Genomic DNA, 24,540 nt, shown 5'->3' with positions numbered 1-24,540 from the left:
CCGCTGATTACGCGCAGCCAGACATCAGGGCAGTTAGAAGAGCACAGCAGGGCACGGTGCGCATCAGAGAAGCTTTGAAAACGAGTTTTGTGACTGGCCAGGCCACGGGGTGAAACTTCTGTTTGTTTCTCCCTGATGAACCCTCCGCCCCCCCCCCCACCCGGTTCACTCTACTTCCCTGTAAACCAACCACCCCACCCTCCCCTCCCCCCTTCGAGCACCGCTTGCAGAGGCAATAAAGTCATTATTACTTCACATTCATGCCTTCTTTATTAATTCATCACACAACTAGGGGGATAACTGCCAAGGTAGCCCGGGATGGGTGGGGGAGGAGGGAAGGAAAAGGACACACTGCAGTTTAAAACTTTAACTCTTATTGAAGGCCAGCCTTCTGATGCTCGGGCAATCATCTGGGGTGGAGTGGCTGGGTGGCCGGAGGCCCCCCCACCGTGTTCTTGGGTGTCTGGGTGAGGAGGCTAAGGAACTTGGGGAGGAGGGCTGTTGGTTACACAGGGGCTGTAGCGGCGGTCTCTGCTCCTGCTGCCTTTCCTGCAGCTCAACCATACGCTGGAGCATATCAGTTTGATGCTCCAGCAGCCGGAGCATCGACTCTTGCCTTCTGTCTGCAAGCTGACGCCACCTATCCTCTTCAGCCCGCCACTTGCTCTGTTTATCCCACGATTCAGCCCGCCACCTCTCCTCTCGTTCATACTGTGCTTTTCTGTAGTCTGACATTGACTGCCTCCACGCATTCTGCTGTGCTCTGTCAGCGTTGGAGGACATCTGGAGCTCCGTGAACATATCATCCCGCGTCCGCCGTTTTCTCCTTCTAATCTTCACTAGCCTCTGTGAAGGAGAAACATTTGCAGCTGGTGGAGGAGAAGGGAGAGGTGGTTAAAAAAGACACATTTTAGAGAACAATGGGTACACTCTTTCACGTTAAATTTTGCTGTTCACATTACACAGCACATGTGCTTTCGTTACAAGGTCGCATTTTTCCTCTTATATTGAGGGCCTGCCGGTTTGGTGTGAGAGATCACTCACGCAGTGCCAGGCAACAGATTTCGGCTTGCAGGCAGCCATGGTAAGCCACAGTCTTTTGGCTTTTTTAACCTTCTTAACATGTGGGAATGGTTTCAAACAGCAGCGCCCTCATTTCCCATATCAAGCACCCATTGGGTTGGCCATTTAAAATGGGTTTGCAATGTAAAAGGAGGGGCTGCGGTTTCCGGGTTAACATGCAGCACAAACCCAACTAACCCCCCTCCCCCCCCACACCCAATTCTCGGGGATGATCACTTCACCCCTCCCCCCACCGCTAACAGCGGGGAACATTTCTGTTCAGCAGAGCAGGAACGGGCACCTCTGAATAAAATGTCCCCTTAATAAAATCGCCCCATTTCAACCAGGTGACCGTGAATGATATCACTCTCCTGAGGATAACAAAGAGCGATAAGGAATGGATGTTGTCTGCATGCCAGCAAACACCGGGACCATACGCTGCCATGCTTTGTTATGCAATGATTCCAGACTACGTGCTACTGGCCTGGCAGGGTAAAGTGTCCTACCATGGCGGACGGGATAAGGCAGCCCTCCCCAGAAACCTTTTGCAAAGGCTTTGGGAGTACATGAAGGAGAGCTTTCTGGAGATGTCCCTGGAGGATTTCCGCTCCATCCCCATACACGTTAACAGACTTTTCCAGTAGCTGTACTGGCCGCGATTGCCAGGGCAAATTAATCATTAATCATTAAACACGCTTGTATTTAAACCATGTGTAATATTTACAAAGGTACACTCACCAGAGGTCCCCTGTGTGCCCTCAGGGTCTGGGAGCACGCCTTGGGTGAGTTCGGGGGTTACTGGTTCCAGGTCCAGGGTGATAAACATATCCTGGCTTTTGGGGAAACCGGTTTCTCCGCTTCCTTGCTGCTGTGAGCTGTCTACATTATCTTCATCCTCATATTCCTCGTACCCCGAACCCGCTTCCCTGTGTGTTTCTCCAGTGAAGGAGTCATAGCACACGGTTGGGGTAGTGGTGGCTGCACCCCCTAGCATGGCATGCAGCTCCGTGTAGAAGCGGCATGTTTGCGGCTCTGCCCCGGACCTTCCGTTTGCCTCTCTGGCTTTGTGGTAGGCTTGCCTTAGCTCCTTAATTTTCACACGGCACTGCTGTGCGTCCCTGTTATGGCCTCTGTCCTTCATGGCCTTGGAGACCTTTTCTAATATTTTGCCATTTCGTTTACTGCTACGGAGTTCAGTTAGCACTGATTCATCTCCCCATATGGCGAGCAGATCCCGTACCTCCTGTTTGGTCCATGATGGAGTTCTTTTGCGATCCTGGGACTCCATCACGGTTACCTGTGCTGATGAGCTCTGCGTGGTCACCTGTGCTCTACACGCTGGGCAAACAGGAAATGAAATTCAAACGTTCGCGGGGCTTTTCCTATCTACCTGGTCAGTGCATCTGAGTTGAGAGTGCTGTCCAGAGCGGTCACAATGAAGCACTGTGGGATAGCTCCCGGACGCCAATAACGTTGAATTCCGTCCACACTACCCCAATTCTGACCCGCTAAGGCCGATTTTATCGTTAATCCCCTCGTCGGAGGTGGAGTAAAGAAACTGGTTTAAAGGGCCCTTTAAGTCGAAAGAAAGGGCTTCGTCGTGTGAACGTGTCCAGGCTTAATTCGATTTAACGCTGCTAAAGTCGACCTAAACTCGTAGTGTAGACCAGGCCTCAGTGGAACCAACATAATTTATATTGGTACAACCAATTTTATACCTGCCATAACTGTCTACACTAGAAGTTTTTGCAAGTATAGCTATACCAGTATAATTATATTGGCAAAACCACTTAGTGTAGAAAAGCCTGATTTACTATATTGATCTTGGGCAAGTCATTTAACAGCTCTCTGTCTCAGTTTTACCATCTATAAAATTGGCATAATTATACTTAGCTATCTCACAGGGGATTAAATTTTAATTAATTAGTGACTGAAGAAAGGGGCTATGCAAGCGCAAAGTATTATTACTTATGATAATTATTTTTTGTCTTAAACTAGTTATTGTTCTCTTATGTCTGCTAGAGCACAGACCCTGAGATTTCCCTCATCACTGAATCAGACAGGTTGATGATCAATCACAATGAAGTATTTTTATGCCCTTTAGAAGTCCCTCTTCTCCGGTCTCTTTATTTTTTATTCTTAACTCGCAAGTGGGAAGTCTGCCTCCAGCCATCTTGTGGCTACTGTCTTGTTTTGTTTTTATTCATGGATTCCAAGCCTGTGTAGCCTCTTTCCTTGGCTCCTGCAGTCATGGCATGGATCAACCAATCATTCTCAGTGGCCTAGGCTAGAGAGGAGGTTGTGATTCCAGAAGAACTCCCAATGTGATTCCAGAAGAACTCCCATCCTCTTCAGTAATTAGCAGCTGCATCCAAGTTGTTTCACCTGAAAGTTGTGTCTAAGGCTACACAACTCTGCACAGGTCCACTCTGGGTTTTTCTGCATCCTCTGCTTCCTTAGAATCTCTTTGAGGGTTGGAGAGAAATGTTATCACATTCAAACAAAATCTCATCTGTCAGCTAAAAGTGTCTCTCAGAAAGACTGAGATTTAGTCAGAAGTGTATTCACCACTATGAAATCTGAGTCCTCCTTGGGAAAAATGGATCCTAAAGGGCTCCCTTTATTGCTGGTGGAAGGAAATCAGGATGAGACACTTCCCTCTCACCCTTCAGTTCACAAGATTATGGAAACACTTAACACATCTCTAAACTTCCCAAGGACTTTTCAGGCCAGTGGTTCTCATCACCTAAACTTGATTCAGATGTTATGTCATGCTCTAAGCCTTGCTTGTGGAATCTAATGTCTCACCTCAGAAAAACAAAAGGAGTCAACACCAGAAAGATTTTTTATTTGAATGCTTTAAAGTTTTCCATTGCATTTTATTCCTTGCATACTCAGTTCTGCCATCTGCTGGTTGTAAGAGGTATGGCAGGATGAGGAAGTTTTTGTGGTTTGGTTTTTTTTTAACATCCTTTCCCTGAAAAGTGAGAGAGGCTTTTTCTGTTTTGTTTTGTTTTTCAAGTTGTTAATAACGTTAGTGACTTGATCCATGATTCCGTCTACCTAGCAGCTAACATTCTTATCTTGTCTTCAATAGCTTGCAGGGCTTTGTAGATTATAGACTATGGGGGAAGTTATAGCTTCCTAAATCAGGATGTGAGTCCTCCTTTTATTTCGTAGGGGTCTAGATTTTTTAATGAGATTTCAGATTCCCAATCTCTCTGAACTTTCAGATAATAAGGATTCTCTTCCAATCCCAGCTTCCCAGTGTAAGAAATCCCAAACCCTCTTTTGCAGGTAAGAGTTACTATTTTCCATCCAGAAATCTACCATGAAATATGGACCTACGAAATCCCTGTTGCCCTTTGTGATCTCAGTAAAGGACTTGTAATAAATTCTTCTGATAATCTGCTTTCATCAAACCCACAGGCACTGGGGATGGACAGTAAGGAGGAAGGATTTCCAATTGGTTGGCTTGTGAATTTCCTCACTGAGTTGTGTTCTGTCCATCGTGTCCCAGATTTATATTCTCAGATTCCTCCAGTTTCCTCCTCTCCCCAAAGGTAGTGACATGTCACCTTCCTCTTTCTTTAGCCAATAAGGAAGATTTTCTTCAGAGGTGACCCACTTCTTGGAGGTCAGAGCCATCATCTCAGTGCTAAGGGAACAATATTTTCTAGGAATTTATGTCAGGTACTTTATAGTCCCCAAAAGAGCTGCATGGGGGACAGATTTATCCTGGGCCTTAAGCAAAACCAAAATTCAAGATGGAATTCCTCCATTCCACCCTGACTACTAGAGACCAAAGGATATCCTGCTTCTGTGATGTTAATAAATACTTCCCTCCACATCCTTATAGTCTCATCTGATCTAATAGGTCTAAGGTTTCCTCTGGATAATTGGCTTTTTAAATAATGCATCTTTTCTTTTGGTTTCGTGTCAGTTCTGCAATGGGGTATTTAAGACCCACTCTGAGACAGAAGGGGTTAGGGACCAGATGACTCACCCCTGCCACACCTGCAGAGTTTGCGCTAGCTATAGGAGGATCTTAAAAGGGAGCCAGACAACTCAGAAAGAGGGGGAGGATGGTTGAGGAGGAGAGACCTATCTCATGAGCTCCTGAATAAGGATGAAGCTGGAGCCCTGGCTGTAGAGAGTTTCTGCCAGTGACAGCTATCCCAGGCCCTACCAGGAAGGGCTAGACTTTCCCTAAGACTAGGGAAACCTTTGCTCTAGCTTCTAGAGGATCATTGGTAAGGCATTTGACCACACCATGAACCAAGGAAGCAAATAGTAGTAAGTGGCCTTGGGAGGCAGCCCTGAAACACTCTGGGGTGTTTGCTATCACGGCCTCTCACAGGGGTCTGAGTCAGAGCCCAGTGGAGAGGGAGAGCCCAGGTTCCCCTACCAACCACCCTTTTCGTGGAGGGGGCATAAACTCCTTCCCATCCCTCCCCCTGCTCTTGGAGAGAAGGAGAGGATAGAGATATTGTAAGCTCTGTGTCAAGGACATGCCACCCACAGGGGCTTGGAGGTGGGATGAAGACCCTTTCTTTTGTGGGGAAGTTGAACTATATATATTTTGTTGGACTCTGTTACCTCGGAAGGGGGTGAACTCAACTGATGACCAGGTGGAATGGCTGAATCACTACCTACCAAAAGTGGACCTCCCCAGTGTTGGACTGATTGCTGGTGAGGGATGCTGAAAACGGAGGAGAGGTGGAACCCAGGGACCAAACAACTATGCAGCAACACTGATAAGCCCAGTCCCCATTACAAGCTCCTTTGGATTTTATTAAAGCCATGTCTGAAATTGCAGCAGCCTTGTTCAGGAAAGTCTTCTGCATGATCAGCTATTTAAATCACTTGCAAATGTGGATAAAGTCTAAAGACCAAGCTCTGAGGAGAGTCAGTGGGACAATGGGCATTTTTGACCTGGGTTCATGGTGAATCACAAAATGAGTGCTTCCTTTCCCTCTAAGCACTTGAGCCATGTGGGTTTGCTAATGAGCTCAAGGAAGGATATTTCCATTCAAGGAGAGAATTGTGCAGCTATAAACCATTTAGCAGTTCTAATTCTATGGTCCTGCTCAGTCACCCAGAGAGCTGTTCTCTCCTTTTTCAGCATGATGGTATCCTGTCACATATTGCTCTTATCTGGTGGCAAAACCAATAAGATCTGTTGAAAGGCTTCCCATTTCAAGGACAAAGCAGGCTTCACATCACAGCCAGTGTAGCCTGACAGTACAATTCTGTTGACTCAGAGAGTACGCTCAGAGAGAGATTTTCCACACAAACAGACTTGAACTAAGGATGGTTAAAATATCACTACTGTCCTTTTGGAAATCGATGAAGGGAAAGAATATTCTCATAAAAATAGACAACACAGTGGTGGTTATCTCTCACAGGGGGCACAACAACCCAAGTCTTCTAAGAGAAAGCCATCTTTCTCTTCAGATAAATGGAAGAGTACTCAGTAAAACTCTCTGGATCCCAGGTGACTTGAATTGCCAAGGAGACCGCTTGTTAGGTCAAAAATATCATCAAGGGATTGGTCTCTTCAGATAAAATTTTTTCACAAGATTTCTGAACATTCGGGACTCCCATCTATGGACCTGTCTTCAGCAAAATAAAATATTAAGCTGTTTTCATTACTGTGGCATGTATCCATTTCTAGGGCCTCTAGAGTATGACACATTTGCCATTCCATGGAACACCAATCTTGTTTATGATTTCCTCCTGTATTGCTTGCTTGGAAAATACTTAAAAATAAAAAGGCAGTTCTTCACTGGACCCAACTGATTCTTTTGGCTTTGGAGAGGCCACGTAGGACCTTCTTTACTGACCTTCTGAGTCTCTCTCTCAGGTGGCTCAGTTTCCTCTCCTCTTGTGTCCAGATCTGCTAAAATATGGACAAATGTTGCACCCAAATCCAGAAGCCCTAAATCTCACAGCCTGGTTTGTGACAGGGCACTTCTGAATGTGTTGAGGATTTCTGATAAGGTGGGTCAAACTATGCCCCTCTCTCACAAGAGAGCAGATCCTCCATTGCCTGCTATTTAGTATAGTCTATTTTCTCAGCATGGTGTAGGGCTAGAGGGTTTCATCCAAGAAGGCCAGGGTCCCATTTGTCTTAGACTTCTTTCAAGAGGGTTTTCGTAAGAGTTTAGCTCCTAGTTCCTTAGAGGTACAGACATCAGTTCTTAGTGCTTTAAGGAACTCCATGCATGGAGGAGGGGAGGGTCCTTCTTCTAGTATCTTTGGTCCTCACAAAAATCTCCTTTCTTTAGTTCCTCCCAGGTCTTGTAGCCCTTTTGAGTTTTAGTCTTATTTTCAAAAATTATATGAGAGCCTCTATTGCATCCTTTTTAACATTGTTGTCATTCAGCTTGCACTTCCTGAACCTTAAGGCAGTGGCTTTGACAGCAATCATCTTTGCTTAGAAGGTAGGGGGGACAGCAGCTCTATTTCATGCTCCTGCATATTTGATTTAATTTGGACCAGGACATTGTTTGGCCTATCTTCTTTTTCATTTCTAGGAAGAAAATTCTGGCAAAACCTACCATCAGAGGGTTCTGAAAATGTACGTGACTGAGCTGGATTCTTTTAGAGAGAGTAGATTCATTTTTGGTCCTGCTTGAATGATCTAGAAAAAAACTCCAAGTTTCTTCATATTTCATAGCTAAATGGATCAAAATCTGCTTCCAGAGGAGTGTACAGAATAACAGAGATCTCTTCTCTCCTCAGGATTAAATCACATTCAACCTGCACAGTCTTTAGGTCTCCTAGACAGAGAGGAGTAAATAAACTTTTATAAAGTGACTAGATGGCATTTCCTCCACACCTTTACAAAGGTGGGCTGTATGTTCAGGTGAACAGCTCCAGTTTTCAGACACAGAATACGTAAAGATGTGATCCCTTAGAGAGATCAATCGGAGACAGAGAGGGAATGGGAGAAAGAATTGTCTCATTTTCTTGACCCTAATGTCCTTTGTTCCTTTTCCTTTACACCCTGAGTGCTTGCTAGGGTATTGTTGTTTAAAATGCAAGTTCTGTGCAGTAGTGGACCCAGTCATGGAAAGGCAAATTTTATTCCTACTTCCCCTTTGCTTTTTGAGATTGGATCAGTACAGCACAAATCCCCCCTCCCACCTGAAAGATCCTGCATTTTTCCTTGAATCCTGGAGTAAAAAAAGCGCTTCTCACTCAGAAATGGAGATAATGTTTCTTTCATATTAAAGACTCAAACTAAGATAAGAGAAGAAGTGAGGACTGTCCCCTAGGGTGTGAATACTTTTTGGTTTGATTGGTTGTCAACATGCCATTCTGATTCAGTTAACAAGAAGAGCCCAGGACTGTGCATATTGATCCAGTCACTGAAAGCAAATTAGCAGGTAAATGAGAAAAAAGTTTCCCTCTTGCTGCAGAAGGACTCCAGACATCTGAGTGTGGGTTTTCGCTTGCTCCGTTGATCCTAGCAAATCCTCTGTAAGAACAGTAGATACAGCTTAATCAGTCCCATTTGGGAATTCTTAGGATGCCTTCTTTGCTGGGCTACTTCCTGCTTTCTCTCCCTCTGCACTCAGTGAAAACCCCACTTTCTCTGCCCTAAAAGTAACAGAAAAAATGCTTGACTCTCATGCTGTCTGTGGAACTACAAAGAACCTGCTTTGCAAATCACTGCTACTCTGAGACCAGCTACACAGTGGTGTATAAAAACCACATTGCAAGCCAGACCTCCCATTTCTAGCTTGCCCAACCCAGCCTCAAGCCCAAATATGGAACAAAAACCCAAAAGTGAGGCACATTAGAAAATCAGTGTAATAAATCTCAGAATGATGTGGTAATAATTTCCTTAACATAAATAACATTAATTTCTGTAACTTCAGTATCATGATGCAGCATGGCTAATGTTCCATATTTTTCCTGTGAATAATTTACAACATCAGTTGGATGTTTGTATTTGATGAAAGTAAGTTTGACCCTATAATGATGGATGTTTGTTACATGAGGACTATTAAGAGGATGTACAAAAGGAGTGAGAGTCTCCATGCAGCTGTTGAATTCAGATTCCCCAACAGGGTGCATGTCACTATCAAATCCCAGTTTGCTTGTTTTTCATGGAAGTAGATTGAATACCACCAGTATTAAATGTGAAATGTGTTCCTGGGACCTAATGGGTGAGTTTGATTTTACCAGCCAATGGTGTCACTATGCTAATTATGCTAAAAGCCCTTTGAGCTCTCCAGCACTTTAAGACTATTTCTGCAGCAAGTGCCAGTGAAGTGTCTGTGATATAAAATTGCAGATTCCATGGCAACTGTCATCAGCTTCAACTTCCAGCAGAGGTGAATCTAGGAGGCTTTTGTGGCCAGACTCACATTCCATAATCATTTCCACTGCTGATGAACATTACAAGCTCTGACTATATGTTTATACACCATGGTGACTCAGTGGGAACTATCTGCTGCCTTGACCAAAAATCTCACTTCTTTAATCCTAGCCTATGAAATACTGTTCATCATCTTCCATCCCTGACTGCAAGGTCTTGTAATTTTTATAGTATAGCTTGTTAAGGATTACTTTTTACTATGAAGTTGAATGTGTAAAACTTTTATAAAAATATGCAAAATTGTATAAAAATAACAAACAAAACGTAGTTTACTCCTTAGGCTGGCTCTGTTCTCCAGCAGGGTTCTTGGTGAATGTGACCTTTTCAGCAGAGATAATGCTTGTTTTCACATGCCATACATTTTGTCCAAGGATGGTAGAGAATTTTATTTTCTAGTTCTGTAAATCAAATGTCATTTATGAAATTAGCTGTTACTTTTCCAATATGAACATAATGATTGATGGGAACAATAACACTTTGAACATACAGTATCAAGTCTGCATTTTAAAGAATATGATCTGTATAAGATGATATTCCTATCTTTTAATTTTTCCTTTAATTTTCCAATATAGATAACAATACCCAGACCATCAGTGGCATCCACCCAATCTGCCTCTGAGAGCTTTCATTATGGCCACCAGCTAGAGAAGAGGGACAGAAACACTCATCCTATGGAACACACTGTGGAATTTTCCTCTCCTAAGGAGAATTTGCCTGGATTGGTAGTGACAGAGGATGCACTTCCCACTAGTACCAGCAGAACAGATCTGGTACTTCAATTAAATCATATCAGCCATGAGGTGCTTGAGAGGGAATGGCACGTCAAAGAATGTGTCAGACTCATAAACTGTGGCCAAAAGGACGTACTTGAACAATGTAGCAGTAGGGAGGAAGAAAAAGAACCTGGAAATCTCGCTGTAGAAGCTGAAGAAGGAAGGCTTCCAGTGGTTTCTGAGGATGCCCTAAAAATGTCTCACAAAGGGCAGAGTTCTTCTCCACCAGGGAGCTCAAAATTAGTGGAGGGGAAACCTCCAGCTGCTATTGAATCTGCTGATGAATCACAGCCAAGGACTTCCTGCTTGGTGCCAAATTCAGATGCGAACTATGAGGTACTGAAGTCAGCAGCAGCTGAGACATCAGAGGTTTCACCATCAAGAGTCATAGACCTATTTGCTGATAGACCGGAACATCAACTAGTAGTAGTGCAGGAAAATGGTTTCCATGATAATGAAGAAATTGATTATAGTGAAGACTTGGAATGCCACCAGATGGACCTTACTACATTTTTTCACCAGGAGGGCAAAAGAGAGAAAAATGCCCCCAGAAATGGAGAGCTGTTCCATTGTATTTCCGAGAATGAGAGTTCTCATCAATCTAAGAAAGACGTGGTTAGGTCACCCTTTGTAGTCAGACAAAGTCGCATACCAGTTTTAGCACAAGAAATAGACTTGACATCAGAGTCCACTTCTCCTGTTTCAGCAAAGGAAAAGCTTCTCCTAAAGAAGGCCCATCAGACAGATTTGGTCAGGCTACTTGTGGAAAAGAGACAGCTCAAGTCTTTCCTTGGTGATCTCTCAAGTGCCTCTGACAAGTCACTGGAGGAAAAAGTGGCTGCTGCTCCTGTACCATTTTCAGAGGATGACGTCTTATCCTCCTTTTCCAGATTGACACTGGACACTCATTTGGGCAGACAATCTGAGGATGGCTGTTTGTCACCAAGCAGCTCTCAGTCCAGAAAGAGCAAGATTCCAAGGCTAGTATCCTGGGCTACCACTGATCAAGTCACCAGTTCAACCTCAGCTCAATTCTTTCCTCGTCCACCCCCAGGAAAACCACCAACTAGGCCTGGGGTAGAAGCCAGGTAATACAGATGAACTAGAAATACGTATTTTATTTTAAAATAGCTTTGATCTAGCTTGCAAAGAGTATTGTCTGATTGTCCAAAACTTCGGTCATTTGTAAAATGATTTCTTTTTAAAAATCCTGGATTTGAGTGATCTGACCACAAAAAAGCATTTGAGAAATATCTTAACTGTTTTTTTAAAAAAGCTTTAGCTTTAACACGTCAGTTAGATATTAATAATATCTTGAAGTGTTACAGAGGGATGTGACAGCCTTCCAGTGAACTCTCCGATAGATACGGATAGCCAGAATTTTCAAACCTGGGTTCCTAAAGTTATAGCTATATTTAGACACTTAAATAAAAATGACCTGATTCTCAAAAGTGCTGAACACTCACAAAACCCATTACCAAAGCACTCTTATTTAGAAGCCTAACAGTTTGAAAATTTTGATGAACAATATTTAGACATAATTGGTTAGGATCAGATCATGACTGATTATGCACAGGAATGAAAAGGAGCACAGAGAGGATCCCAGAAGCTCTTCTTCACCCCTGGACATCTATGCATGGGCAGCCATAATCCTGTTCTGTGTATGAGTAGACTACAAGTATAACGGGAGTGTAGGTGTCACCAGTGATGCAATACCCTCTGAAGGAAGGTGTAGTAGGATGGCTTTGCCCTCTTCCACACTGACAGACTGCAGCCACAGTGGGTAGACAGGGAGTGTACGCTACCCCTCCAAAAAAGGAGTTGATAAGCACCGCCCTTCAGTATGCTCCTTCCAGTATTATCAGTAAAATAAGTATGCCTGTATGCACTTTGACACCTCTGTCTAGTACTTATAAACACATTCTTGTTATATGTTGGGGGTTACACAAACATGGGTACTGTGTCCATTTGAACTGGACACAAACCAAAACCCTAGATCCAGATACCTCTGAACTTTAGGTAAGTTCAGATCCAGATGTGAACTCTGCAGATAAGGCCCATCTCTAGTTTCTACTTATATTATGTTTGTGTATATTCATTGTAATGGACAAAGTACAATAAAATGGTGGAAATAATCTTTCTTCATTTCTTTTTAAGATTACGCAGGTACAGAGTTCTAGGGAGCAGCAACTCAGACTCAGACCTCATTTCTCGTCTGGCTCAAATCCTTCAGAATGGATCTCAAAAGCCAAGGAGCTCCACCCAGTGTAAGAGTCCAGGATCGCCACATAGCCCAAAAACGCCACCCAAAAGCCCTGTCATCCCTCGACGCAGCCCCAGTGCCTCCCCTAGGAGCTCTTCCTTACCCCGTACAGCCAGTTCTTCACCATCCCGGGCTGGACGGCCCCACCATGACCAGAAGAGTTCATCCCCACACCTTGGGAGGAGTAAATCGCCTCCTAGCCATTCAGGCTCCTCATCCTCCAGGAGGTCCTGCCAACAAGAGCACTTCTGCAGCAAACCAAGCAAGAATGGTCTAAAAGGATCCAACAGCTCCTGCCACCACTCCCCAAACACTAAAACCCCCACAGGAAAGAGCAAATCGGCTAGTAAACTTAGCAGATAGGAACTGAGCCTTGACAGGTGTAAAAGCCTTCTTGTAATTTGATGCATGTTGTGTCTGTGTACTGTGTATTTAAACAAAAAAACCCAAAAAACAAAACAAAAAAATCAGTGTTGAATCCTCACTTTCAAAAGAAAGTATACATATGATAAATTATTTGACAAGTCCATAGTGTGTAAATGAGTGGCCAGGCATTGCCTAATGACAGGCAGCAAGCAGATCAGGGAGGGTGGTAGAGGCCAGAGAAGGACAGTCAAAGCTGTGTGGAACATTTGAAGTTAAAATTATCTCTAAAGTGAGTGTTTTAATAGGGTTTTTTATTTATTTATGGTTTTTATGTTGTATACTTAGGAGATTTGGCCTAATTATTTAAGGCCTTTCTCAAAGAATATGTAATAGAACCTGAAACATCCGGTTTTATTTCCACAATGACACCACCACCTCTGAGACAGGTACTGCTCAGGCATTTATTTGTAGAATTTTAAATAAGTACATTATTTGGAAGATGATATTTCTAATTTGTGAGTCTTTTCAGTGTCAGGCTGTGAACATCTCTTTCTGAGTCATTCAGTGTCCATCCCATCCACCCCCCCCCCCAATGGCACAGATTCCTCTATCTAAAAAAAATTACACACTTCACCTGTTCTGTACACTGATGACATTTTAAAAATAAGTTTTAACGTTTTCTGAGTTTTATAGTGATATTTTGCAGGGCATTTGTCTTTTGTTAGTATCCAAGAACCTTTAAACATCAGTCATGTTGCTTTTTTCCTTCTGGATCCATGGTTCTCCTCTCCAGGCCTGTATTATGTACATTCTGGAGACAGTCATTCCAATCTGAGTTATGGGAGAAAGAAGGAAGAGTCTTCAGGCTGGAGGGTTGTTGCAGACTTACCATATACTGCTGTGTGTATTTGGTCAGAAGTATGTAAACCTGTTTGTCTGAAAGTTTGTCTGAGTGCAAAAGAGAGCCTTTGTTACAACAATCATTAGCTATGGACCACTTAAACCCTTATTGACCTTATTCACAATGTTGCTGTCTTGACATTAAACCCAAGATGGCAAAGCTGAGAAGTAGTAGAGAGAACTACAAACTCAGATTCATTTTTTACCTTGGAATTTAGTTTAAGTCTAGAAGATGAACTGTATGTGTGTTCTCCGTGCTGAAAGGTGGGTGCAGAGCCTGTACACTTGCTAGGTTATAGACATGAGGAATAAAGGCCTTCATGCCCACTTCCTACAGAATCTGAATGAGAATATTTGGCAATATAACCAGAAAGAAAACAAATCTCAGACAACTTCCCTGTTGGGATTTTTGTCTTCCCTTTTGACCAAATTTCTCTTAGGGAAGCCAGACCCCTTCTCTGTGAATAAAGTCCATGGTGCCTATTTTCCCCAAACAATTTCCTTTAGTACTCACTTAATATGCTGTAGAGGATCATTGTAGGACACTTTAGGGGTACGGCAGCTTTTACTAATGTTCAGAAATGGACAGTGGATCAGAATAGTTTAAAACACAGGAGTACAAGTCTGAAAGGGATACATTAGCATCCCAAATGCTACCTGTCCCAGGGGTGCTGGATGTGTGGAAGCACTGTCAGTTACTGATCTGCTTGCTGTAGTCGTATGCCTTTCTAGCCAGCATCTGTGCTTTTTATTTAACCTCTGTTTGCTGCCAAACTCTAGTACCTTTGGATTGAAAAGGAAATATTTCCTCTCTGAGCTAACACATTTCTAATGCTGCATCACGGCTGCCCTGGAGCTGCACTGAATTTCACTTGTTCTGTCAGAGTGTGTTGGGATTTTCTTTTTCCTCCTGTGCATACTGTTTTCCATAAGTAATGTAGCACAGTGTGGAACCTTAGTTTAATTCAGGTTTCAAGCACTGCAGTGGAATGCAATAGGTAGGGCATACCTGCTCTTTCTGAAGAAACTATACCATTGGAAAGGTTTATTCCTTTGTATTATATTGTATTATAGGTACTATACTAATGATTGCATGTCCTCATGGTAAATTATATAATATAAATATTTATAAATATATATATATACATATGCTTATATAAATTCACTTACTCTTTCTCATTCTCCATTTGTAATTTATGGACCACAGATGATGCAGTTCTTTTTCTGTTGCGTGTCTGAATACTCTTGGCGTTGCATCTCTCATTTCCTGAAAATAGTTTCCTGGCATCCACAAAGTCAAATAGCCTTGATGCCTCAGTACAGGGCTGAAGGGTTGTTGATGTGTCAGGAAGCCAGTGTTTTGTGTCTCAGCCTTTTCCTTTTATTTATATTTGTTGTGTGTTTGTCTGTTTGTCTGTTTGCGTGTGAAACAGGAGCACAGACTCAGAGGTACTGTATCTTTGATTATAAGATAGGATTTGTAATTACTGTTTTTTCATTTCACAATGTGCATTTTTAAGCTGCAACATTGCTCATGATACAGTAGCAGTGACAGTTAATGAATACCTAATAGATGACTATGAGAAAAAAAATCAAACCCTGTCTTTTCCTTTTTGATTTCCTTACCTGTCACCTTGCAGTATACACTAATGAGAGTTGGATCCCATTGTAGACATCTCTCCCCAAGGCTCTGCTGATACTGTCTCTTAAGGCAGTGTGGCAGCTTATGATAATTTTTCATTCTCAATTTTCTGAGGAGCATTCACTTTGGTCTTTGAGTTAAGTCCTATATGAGTGAGGTGTATGGGAGTTTTGGCATTAACTTCAGTGAGGGCAGGTTTGGGCTCTGTGCCCTTCCCCTGAAATATTGAAAATAAGGTATTTACATTTTCTCCCTGGTATAGCAGGATCCGGAACCAGGTAATCACTGTTATTGTAAGAATAGTTTGTTTTACAGGTGAGGGGAGACATAAAACTCAAGATATTTTCCTTCTCTCTGCCAGAGACTAAAATATATCCATATTTTTCAATATTACGTACTAATGAATAAAACAGAGAACATTGAGCTTGTAGAAATATATTACTATTTGCACTTCTTGCCAATACAAAAAGAGGAACTACATCAGAATGGGGGAAAGCACAAAGCAGAGGATGGTGCTTTTGGCATTTTCAGTGCAATGATGGTAAAAGAACTTTATGTCCCTGGTGGTGGCTCACTGCAGATTTGGGTGACAAACACAGATTTTGTAGCTGGTTAGAAAACTACTGAGTTACTAATAGAAGCAACTTTACATTTATGGATAGGTCAAGACTATAGCCTCTCTTGTACTTTTCTTCCTACTTTACTTTGTTGGTTATATAACTCCTCCCCTGTAAAGGTAACAAAATTGAGTATTATGAACTAAACTATCAACAAATGTAGCTATATAGTAATCAAGCCCTGTTTAATTGCCGTCCTTGTAATATTTCTAGAAGGGCCTCTGTAATCATCAGTGACCCTATAAAGAATAAATCCCAGCAATGTAAATATATAAATTATTATACATTTAATTCCAGTTGTTTAAAACACTAAAGGACAATGGCCCCTGTGTAAAGTCTAAGTAACTGGCTTTGTGCACGGAAGCTCTGCCATGCTTAGAAAAGGGAGAATCTTCCCCAGGGCCCAGAGAAGCTGCAACCATTCTGCATGGTTTGCAGAAGCTTCCCCTTACACTAAGGTTAGTTCATGGACCCACTGGCTATACCCTCCTTCAATCCTAATCTCCATTTCTATAGAGAGAACTGCCATGCAGCCAAGACATACAGGGCTTTCAGATTCCTCCTGCACAGTTCCTCTTCAGTATCCTCCATGTGTTCTGAAACTGTGGCAGTTTCACTGCTTTCGGGGGTCTTTTGTGGCCAAGTGGGGGAAGTTGGGAAAGGGTCAGAATTTCCCCCTGCCTAAATGACTGCCAAGCCCTCCAGAGCATTTTTTCCACAGCTGTCAGTATGGATCCCTTAATGTATTAAATGAAATAAAATCCAGCATTTGATATTTCACTTCTAAATAACAGATTTTTATGCTGCTATTTTGCAAGGTACAGTGAGCTTAGTTTGTAGTTTTTTAAAATGTATCTTGGTATTGGCAAAACCTTTTCATGGTACACTGACAGCTTGTTTGATTAACTATAGGCAAAATCCTGCCCCTGACTTAATGAGTTATGCGACATGCCGGAGTTGGCAGAGAGAAGGATGCTAAGCATACATCTGCCACTAGAGCAGGGCAGGGTGGATCAGGGTGGGCATAGGTAACATGCTGGTAGGTGAACTGTGCTACTGCTCTAAAAAAGGAGCAATACTTAGCCCCAGCTAACAGCATATTTGTTAGCTGGCTGGGTGAGTGTGGTGGGGCAGGGTATTCCCTGTAGCCAGTAACCATATCCTCTCTGGGAACTACAAAGCAAAATCCTGTCTTGATGTTTGCACGGGTGAGAAACAAGCTCCCTACACCCTCACCTCACAGAACACTCATGAAGCACAGGGCTATCTCTTGTCCTATATGTTTAAAAGTGAGCTGATGGGCTTTTCATCTTTCAAGGCCTGAGTTCTGAGAGCTCCATTCCATGCACTGCTGGGGCATTTGTGATCATTAACTATAGCAACGGAAACACTGAATTTGGTCTTTAAGAGTAGTTCCATTCACCTTCCATTTTTTGGATAAAAGTGTGTGGGAACTACCTTAGCTATTGCCTCCTCTTTGTTAGAATTCAGCTGCCAGAACTAGCTGAGGCCCACTGTATTTTCATTTAGTTTGACCTCCTCCTTGAACTACCCGTACTTATCCCTGGCCTAATTGCCGCACCAGCCCCCTTCCAAATTACAGGCATAATCCTACAGTCCTAATTTGGGCAAAATGCCCATGCTCCCTATAATTGCAGTAGGATTTGTGGCTGTGGCTGAACTGTAATGTGCTATAAAACCACATTCTTCTCTCCCTCCCTAAAGTAGAACTTAGGCAATGTCTGACTTATATTACAGTCTCCCTGTCTGCCAGCACCCTTTTCCATAATGAATTGTACATTTTCCCCAGAACTCTAAAGGACATGAATGCTAGTAGCAACATCAGCATGAGAATGAAGAGCTGCCAGAGGGTAATTATTTCAATTTCTTAGAAGTGAGTTAGTGGCAAAGAACTGGTGCATGCCTCCCACTACTGTTTGATAAAATATTTTTTTTCTTTTTGTTTCACCTAAAATATTTTTGCACATTTCATTTCGGTGACAAAATGAATCTTCCAAAAATGAATGGGAGGAATGAGTAGCAATCACAGTCCAATTGATTTCTAGTCACTCGGGTATAAAATAACAATTTGCTTTCTTATGGGCCTGATCCTGTGAAGTGCTGAATGCCAACGCCTGTTGACTTCTGTTAGAGTTGAGGATGCTCAGCAACTTGCAGGATTAGGCTCATAAAGTACACACTGTCATTCCAAATGTCTTTTGGTTCATCTATGCTTCCACTGTAACACAGTCAGGGGACCTGGTTACTATATTGATAAAAGCTGTAGTACTTAACTATGTCCCTGTGTTTAACTGTTAAAAGCTATGGATGGCCCTTACTGTTACTGGAGCTTTTAGTATAATGCCTAATCCTTTCAGGTATCTCTTTGGTGCAAATGCAAGGAAACTAGACAGTGAACAAATGAATCTTAAGGAATACTTACAAGTCACCACAATATACATAAACACCCAATCTGTACTTTTCTGGCCTCCCACCTGAAACACAAACACACAAATCTCTTTGGGAAAAATAAATGAAATAAGGGGGAGCTTGGATTGTGTAATGACTCGTACAACCTGGGTTTCCCACAGCACGCTGTCTAAAGCAGAGGAATTTGTATAATCACAATCACAGCAGGCTCTATAGTCTTATGCTTTAAATCATTTGTCTTTATTTTAATATTGAGTCAGATCTCCCTTTAAGACAAAAATATATAGAAGTTTATTATCTCTAGGTACTGTATGTTAACTTAGTGGCTACTCCATTCAAGTTTTAATTTATATTTTGACTTTCATTCCATTCATTGTCACTAATAGTGTCTCTTAAGGGTAACAATGACAAACCCCTAGTACTTGCAATCTTTCCTGTATAGTATGTGCTGTTTTTTGTTAGCCAGTCACTTTCCAAGATGCTCAGCATGCATGCCAGATAATCATGGGAATGACTTTCTCCCTTTGCAAAAGTTGTTCATGGAGGGGAAAATTATATTCAGAAATTAATATGTGGCTGATGCATAAAGCTAGCACAAGAGAGTGTTCTGAACTGCAAGGCTCAGATATTGACCTGAACGTTCTCAAAGATTCATGGTATCTGGAACCTTTGTTTTGGTTCAGGGTCCATCTCTCATTAGAGCTAGAGACTGTGCAGTGCAAAACTTGAGCTTGAATATAACAAAGGCTTTAACTGAAATGCTGAAATAAAGAAACCCTGCTTATATACAAATGAGTATATGATGATTCAAATGTTTTGCTTCTTAGGCCTTCAGCAATATCCTTATCCAATGCAAATGTTGGCTTATATGATCTATAAGTTTTACTGTCTACTACTTCCATTCCTCCTGCATATGGGTAACTTAGATCTTGGGCTGGTCCAGCCATTTTCATGCAAGTGAAACTCTCATTGAAGTCAGTGGAGGTTTTGCCTGTGTATGGACTGAAGGAATGGGTCCACTGTGAGGATATTTACAGTTGCTGGTTATTTTATTTGGAAAATGAATGTGTTGTGGCCACTGTGCAGACTTATGCCCCCTCCTCGTTTATTATAGCAACTGCTGTGACCAGGGGTGCAGAGCACATGGTCTCAAAAGCAATATCATAAACAGGCTGCCCATAAGCGGGGTTGACCACACACAACTCTCAAAAGGAATTTAACTACCTCCAATGGGAGTTGCAGGTGTTAGCCTCCTTTCAGGATCAGTTCATCTGTGAACTGGCCAGTGTATAGGGTGCTCTAACAGCAGGACAGTTTGCATCTTCCCCCAAAGATACAACGTGGATGGGCCTTGTCTTCCCATGTATGGAGAATGGGAGTCGTTTGGGGTTCTCATAAACCCCTATCTACTGCATGGCAGAGCAAAGTCATGATAATTTGACATCGGGGAGGTCAGCCTTTTTTTAAAAAGCTGTTTCACACCCCCCGTGCCTCCACCTGCCTGACAGAATCCCAGAAGTAAGTTGCTTGGAAACCTTCCCTGCATTCATACTACCTTCCCTGGCCAGAGAGCAAGGTTCCAAAGTCTTCCTCTGACTTCTGATTTCCCCTTTGAATTAGCCCAGACACAAGCTGTTATGCTGGCGCTGGCAGCAACTGATTTTCAACTGCTTTCCTACAAGTATCCAGTCCAATAAATTAAGGAAATCACCAGCAGGGCTTAGAGACAAGTAGTGAACTTCTGAATCTGTGAACCGTTGGCTGCTAATCTAAAATCTTGGAGCAATACCACAAAGAAATGAAAATCTGTAAATCAACTAAAGATAGAATGTTCAATGAATCCAATAAGAAGACATTTAACAACTCAAGATTAAAAATCTATGGTATAATTCATTTACGTTTTCCCCAGAGTTTATTAGTTACCATTGTGAGGCAATTCTTGAGAGTCCTCCAGACTCTCTTGCCCTGTACTTGTCCCCCACCCCCACCCCCAATGAAATCTTGTAAGCCATTTTTTTTCTTTTTGCTCAGGCATCCAAGAACATAAGTTTTGGCAGAAGAGCTAATGCCCTTGTAACGGTCATTTGTATATAAAGGTGTAATTATTTTTTTCCCATTTGTACCATATCAAGGCTTTGTACAATGTTTTATGTTCTGTTTTCAAATTATTTTGTATTTTATTTTTATAAACTGGTTCTAAATAAAATATTCATTCAGCATGCAAAACTGCAATCCTTGACTGCCTATGAATGATGAGTTTACTGTTTATAAAGCTCCTAACCAATTATTTTTATAGCCTATTTCTTGACTGTTGTAACTCTGAACTTACAAATGGAGAGAAGCAGCACCAATTGTGTTATGACATACTTTTTTGTTTCTTTTTGTTACATAGAAAGTACACAGTGGAAATTTGTTGGTACTAGAGCAACAGTGAGATGTTCATGTTGCAAACTGGAGTGCTCCTACTGATTCAGCAGCCTCATACCCTGTATTACAGTAGAAAGGGTAGATACTTTAGCTTTGTTCTATTTCTTGCCCCACACCCTCCATCCAACCAAGCAATGATTCTGCTACAGATCAGGTTCAGTGTGGTAAAAATATGGCAGATTCCAAATATGACATTCTGAGGCCCGGTCTACACTAGGAAGTTAGGTTAGTATAACTACATCATTCAGAGGTGTGAAAAATCCACATCCCTGGGCGACACAGTTAAACCAACCTAACCCCCCAGTGTAGATGGTGCTAGGTCGATAGGAGAATTCTTCCATTGACCTACCTACTGCCTCTCAGGGAGATGGATTACCTACGCCATCAGGAGAACCCCTCCCATCACTGTAGGTAATGTCTTCATTGAAGCGCTACAGTGGCATAGCTGCAGTGGTGCAGCTGTGTTGCTGAAGCAGTTTATGTGTAGACACAACAGTCCCCTTGGTTACCTTCCCTCCAGTCAGAAATGTCTCTGTGGTCAGTGTCTTCATAGAGTGATGGCAATTATTCTCCGTAAGATAGCTGGCTCCGTAAGATGGTCCTGGCTGTTACTGGCCTTGCAGCCCCATGAGGAGACCAGCCTCATTTGTGTACAAAATATGTGAGCTGCAGCAATTAGGGAAGTGAAAGAAATAAGGCTGTTGTAGAATCCAGACAATTTTCAGTAACAGTGTTACCAAGTCACTGGTTGGTCTGATTAATGTTAATAATAATAATAATTAATGGAGATATCCCATCTCCTAGGACTGGAAGGGACCTTGAAAGGTCATCGAGTCCAGCCCCCTGCCTTCACTAGCAGGACCAAGCACTGATTTTGCCCCAGATCCCCAAGTGGCCCCCTCAAGGATTGAACTCACAACCCTGGGTTTAGCAGGGCAATGCTCAAACCACTGAGCTATCCCTCCCCCCCAATATTACTTCTGATATTCAGAGAAGATTTTCCTCCTTTCATATCTCTCTGGTAAAACAGGTACAGATAGGCTTAATCCCCTTCAGTGGTTATATTTGCCAGTAACATACGTGCATTTCTCATTCCCTATATGCTATATGTCTGATTTGTTACATGGCAAAATGGAATATTTTTGGTGAAGTCCACAGTGGCAGGGAAAAATTCCATCAGCGCTATTACAGCTGTAGCACCATCTACGTATGCTATGCCAGTGTCATGCTAGGTAACGGTAACACAAATTAAGAGGCCAGTCCTGACCCCATTAAAGTAAATAGCAATACTCCACTGGCTTCCACAGTAGCTGGAACAGGCCCTCACCTATTTTCTTTTATGCAAATAATCTCAAGTCACTTCACACGATAGGAAGCATAAATCCGGAATTCATTTACACAGTAATAATCCCAGAAAATGATGATGTCTTGGTTTAAAAGCAGGAAGGAATTTAGTGGCATGCTTCAGGAGGGAGAGGTTTCCCAGGCAGGCCTGCTGAAATGAACATCTTGGATGTTGTATATTAGATCAGATGAGCACATAAAGGAATGACCGCTCAGGCATATAATGATGGGGTCAAAATAGCAATTCTATACACTCTGTACTGGAGCCAATTTACAGATCTTTCACTGCTCAAAACTTGGTTTAAAAGTGGATCATATCACAAGTGAAGGAGTTTGGTCTTAATCTGACCCCTGATTAATGTAAGTAAATGACACAACTACTATAGTGTCTCTCTGTATGCCTCGGTCATCATGATCACATTGGAGGTACTTGTCCACCTACTGTTCCTAGAGTCTCAGGAATTCCACAGCACTTGACCTACAAACATTAGCTGTTTCTGAACTGAAAAATCCAATTGCTCATAGCAGGGACTTAAACTTCAGGGTGATAAAGGCCCAAGCTAGGCTCTACCAAGCAATGTTGCCACAGAGCAAATGCAGCAATTCAACAATTGGAGAAATGGACTTGAAAGAATGTTGAACAGTTAAGAAGTGGCTTCTGTAGTCTGGACAAGTTGGCAGTCACTGCCCAGAATGATTAGGTGAGCTTTAGAGCACAACATTTCACTAATCTAACTGGAATGTTACAGAAGCATTAATCACTACTTGTCCTAAAAGAACAGAAGAGAGGCGAAGGCTGCTTTTCAGTTAAAGGAAATACAACTTGATGAAGCCCACATCTCAATGAGTGGAATCTCAATATGCAAACTCCCAGCATGTTAATATGTGCACATCAGGCAAACAGGAATCCTATGTTATTCCCAAGCAATAGGAAGCTTTTAATATCACAGGACTCAGAAATTAGTTTTGGACAGGGTCAGTTTAAGAAAACCTGGTAAGTGATTAGTAAAATAGTTGTACCTATCACCTGCAGCAACTGCTTTTGTGAAGTAAAACTTCTCAGAAGCCAGACTATTCCTTCGTAGAAGGTACCTCGCCTGTATTAACCCCCATTGTAGATGTACTGTATGCTTGTGTTACAATATAATCTTGCATACTGTACACAGACTAGGGCAATGAGGAACACACACCAGCAATATTACTACTGCAGGTTTGCTTTTAATTAGGCAGCAGCTGCCAGATTAAAAAAAATATATACAGGCACTGAAGTTAATATAAAGGAGAATAAAAGGGAATCTTTTCATCAGAAGTAAAGGGAAACTAATGAGTTGGAGAAAGTAACGCAATAGTTTCCAAAGGTGATGACAAAAGAACCCTACTTTTGCATTTGTGATCCTAGCATCTAATACTGATAGAACACCCCTAAGCTCCAAAGTCTAAACCTCTTCAACCATGGCGCCAGCAGGTAGCACGTCTTTGTGCTGGTGTAGGGTAACAGTCTATCCTTGTCTCAACCTTTGGTTTCTTTCCTCCTGCTGTAGAAAGCAAAGTAACTGCCAACAGTAACTATTGTGGGGGATAGAGGGTTAGTTAAGTGCCCCCCCCCTTCTGTATAATATTAGCTGGAAAAAATGTCCATGGGAGTATTTAATTTTGACACTGTATGCTCTTGTCAATTTTTAATTTTTCAGATGTTTCCTTTCAGTCATCTGGATAGTTTGTTTGAGATTCATTCTTCAGCAATACTTGAGGAGCTGCCAACTAAAATCACAGAGCTCTCAACATGATCAGGCCCTCTTCTATACAGCTAGTCCCAAATGCTGGTTGTGGGGACTCTGTACGGGCTATGCGACTGAGATTTTGCTCACCTTGAGGTAGCAGTTTCACAGGCTGTAATAAGGGGATGTTATTTTGGAGCCTGAGGAAAAATCCTTGCACCACTCCCAACTGCTGGAAGCTGATGATATCATCTCAGCTTTATCATAATTTAAAGCAAAGGGCTTCATCATTTCCTCAGGATTAACAGAAAGGTATCTCCTTAAAGTGCGGTACTACTGTCACAACTGATTGTAAAAATGATGTCTTCTTACTTAACAGAGCCACATGCTTTCTCCGCTGGGGGAGGGGGGGGGGAGGAGGGGGAGCTGGACTCTGTGGGTATGTGTACAGAGCAGGCATATATACGAGTCACAATTATTTAAGAAGAGCTGTTAAATAGCAATAGTTTCCCCAATTTTGATATTCAAACTAAATGCATTGTCATCTGTAGAAATTAATGCAAAAAGCAGACTTTTGTTCTTTCTATCCTTGGCTCTTATTTGCTC

The 24,540-nt window shown here is 42.2% G+C and overlaps 1 protein-coding gene across 1 annotated transcript in view; it reads left to right on the top strand.

The window, feature by feature from the left end:
- The window catches only part of TTBK2 (tau tubulin kinase 2), a 198,717-nt gene extending 185,796 nt beyond the window's left edge, over nucleotides 1–12,921 (top strand). The window contains exons 13-14 of the mRNA XM_065403081.1: nucleotides 10,027–11,315; nucleotides 12,385–12,921. Coding sequence (XP_065259153.1) covers nucleotides 10,027–11,315; nucleotides 12,385–12,853 — 1,758 coding nt within the window. The 3' untranslated portion in view covers nucleotides 12,854–12,921. The remainder of the gene's footprint in view (nucleotides 1–10,026; nucleotides 11,316–12,384) is intronic.
- The last annotated feature ends 11,619 nt before the right edge of the window (nucleotides 12,922–24,540 follow it).

This window comes from Emys orbicularis, chromosome 4 (genome assembly GCF_028017835.1).
Source record: "Emys orbicularis isolate rEmyOrb1 chromosome 4, rEmyOrb1.hap1, whole genome shotgun sequence".
NCBI lineage: Eukaryota > Metazoa > Chordata > Testudines > Emydidae > Emys > Emys orbicularis.
This window is presented reverse-complemented; position numbering and strand designations above follow the sequence as displayed.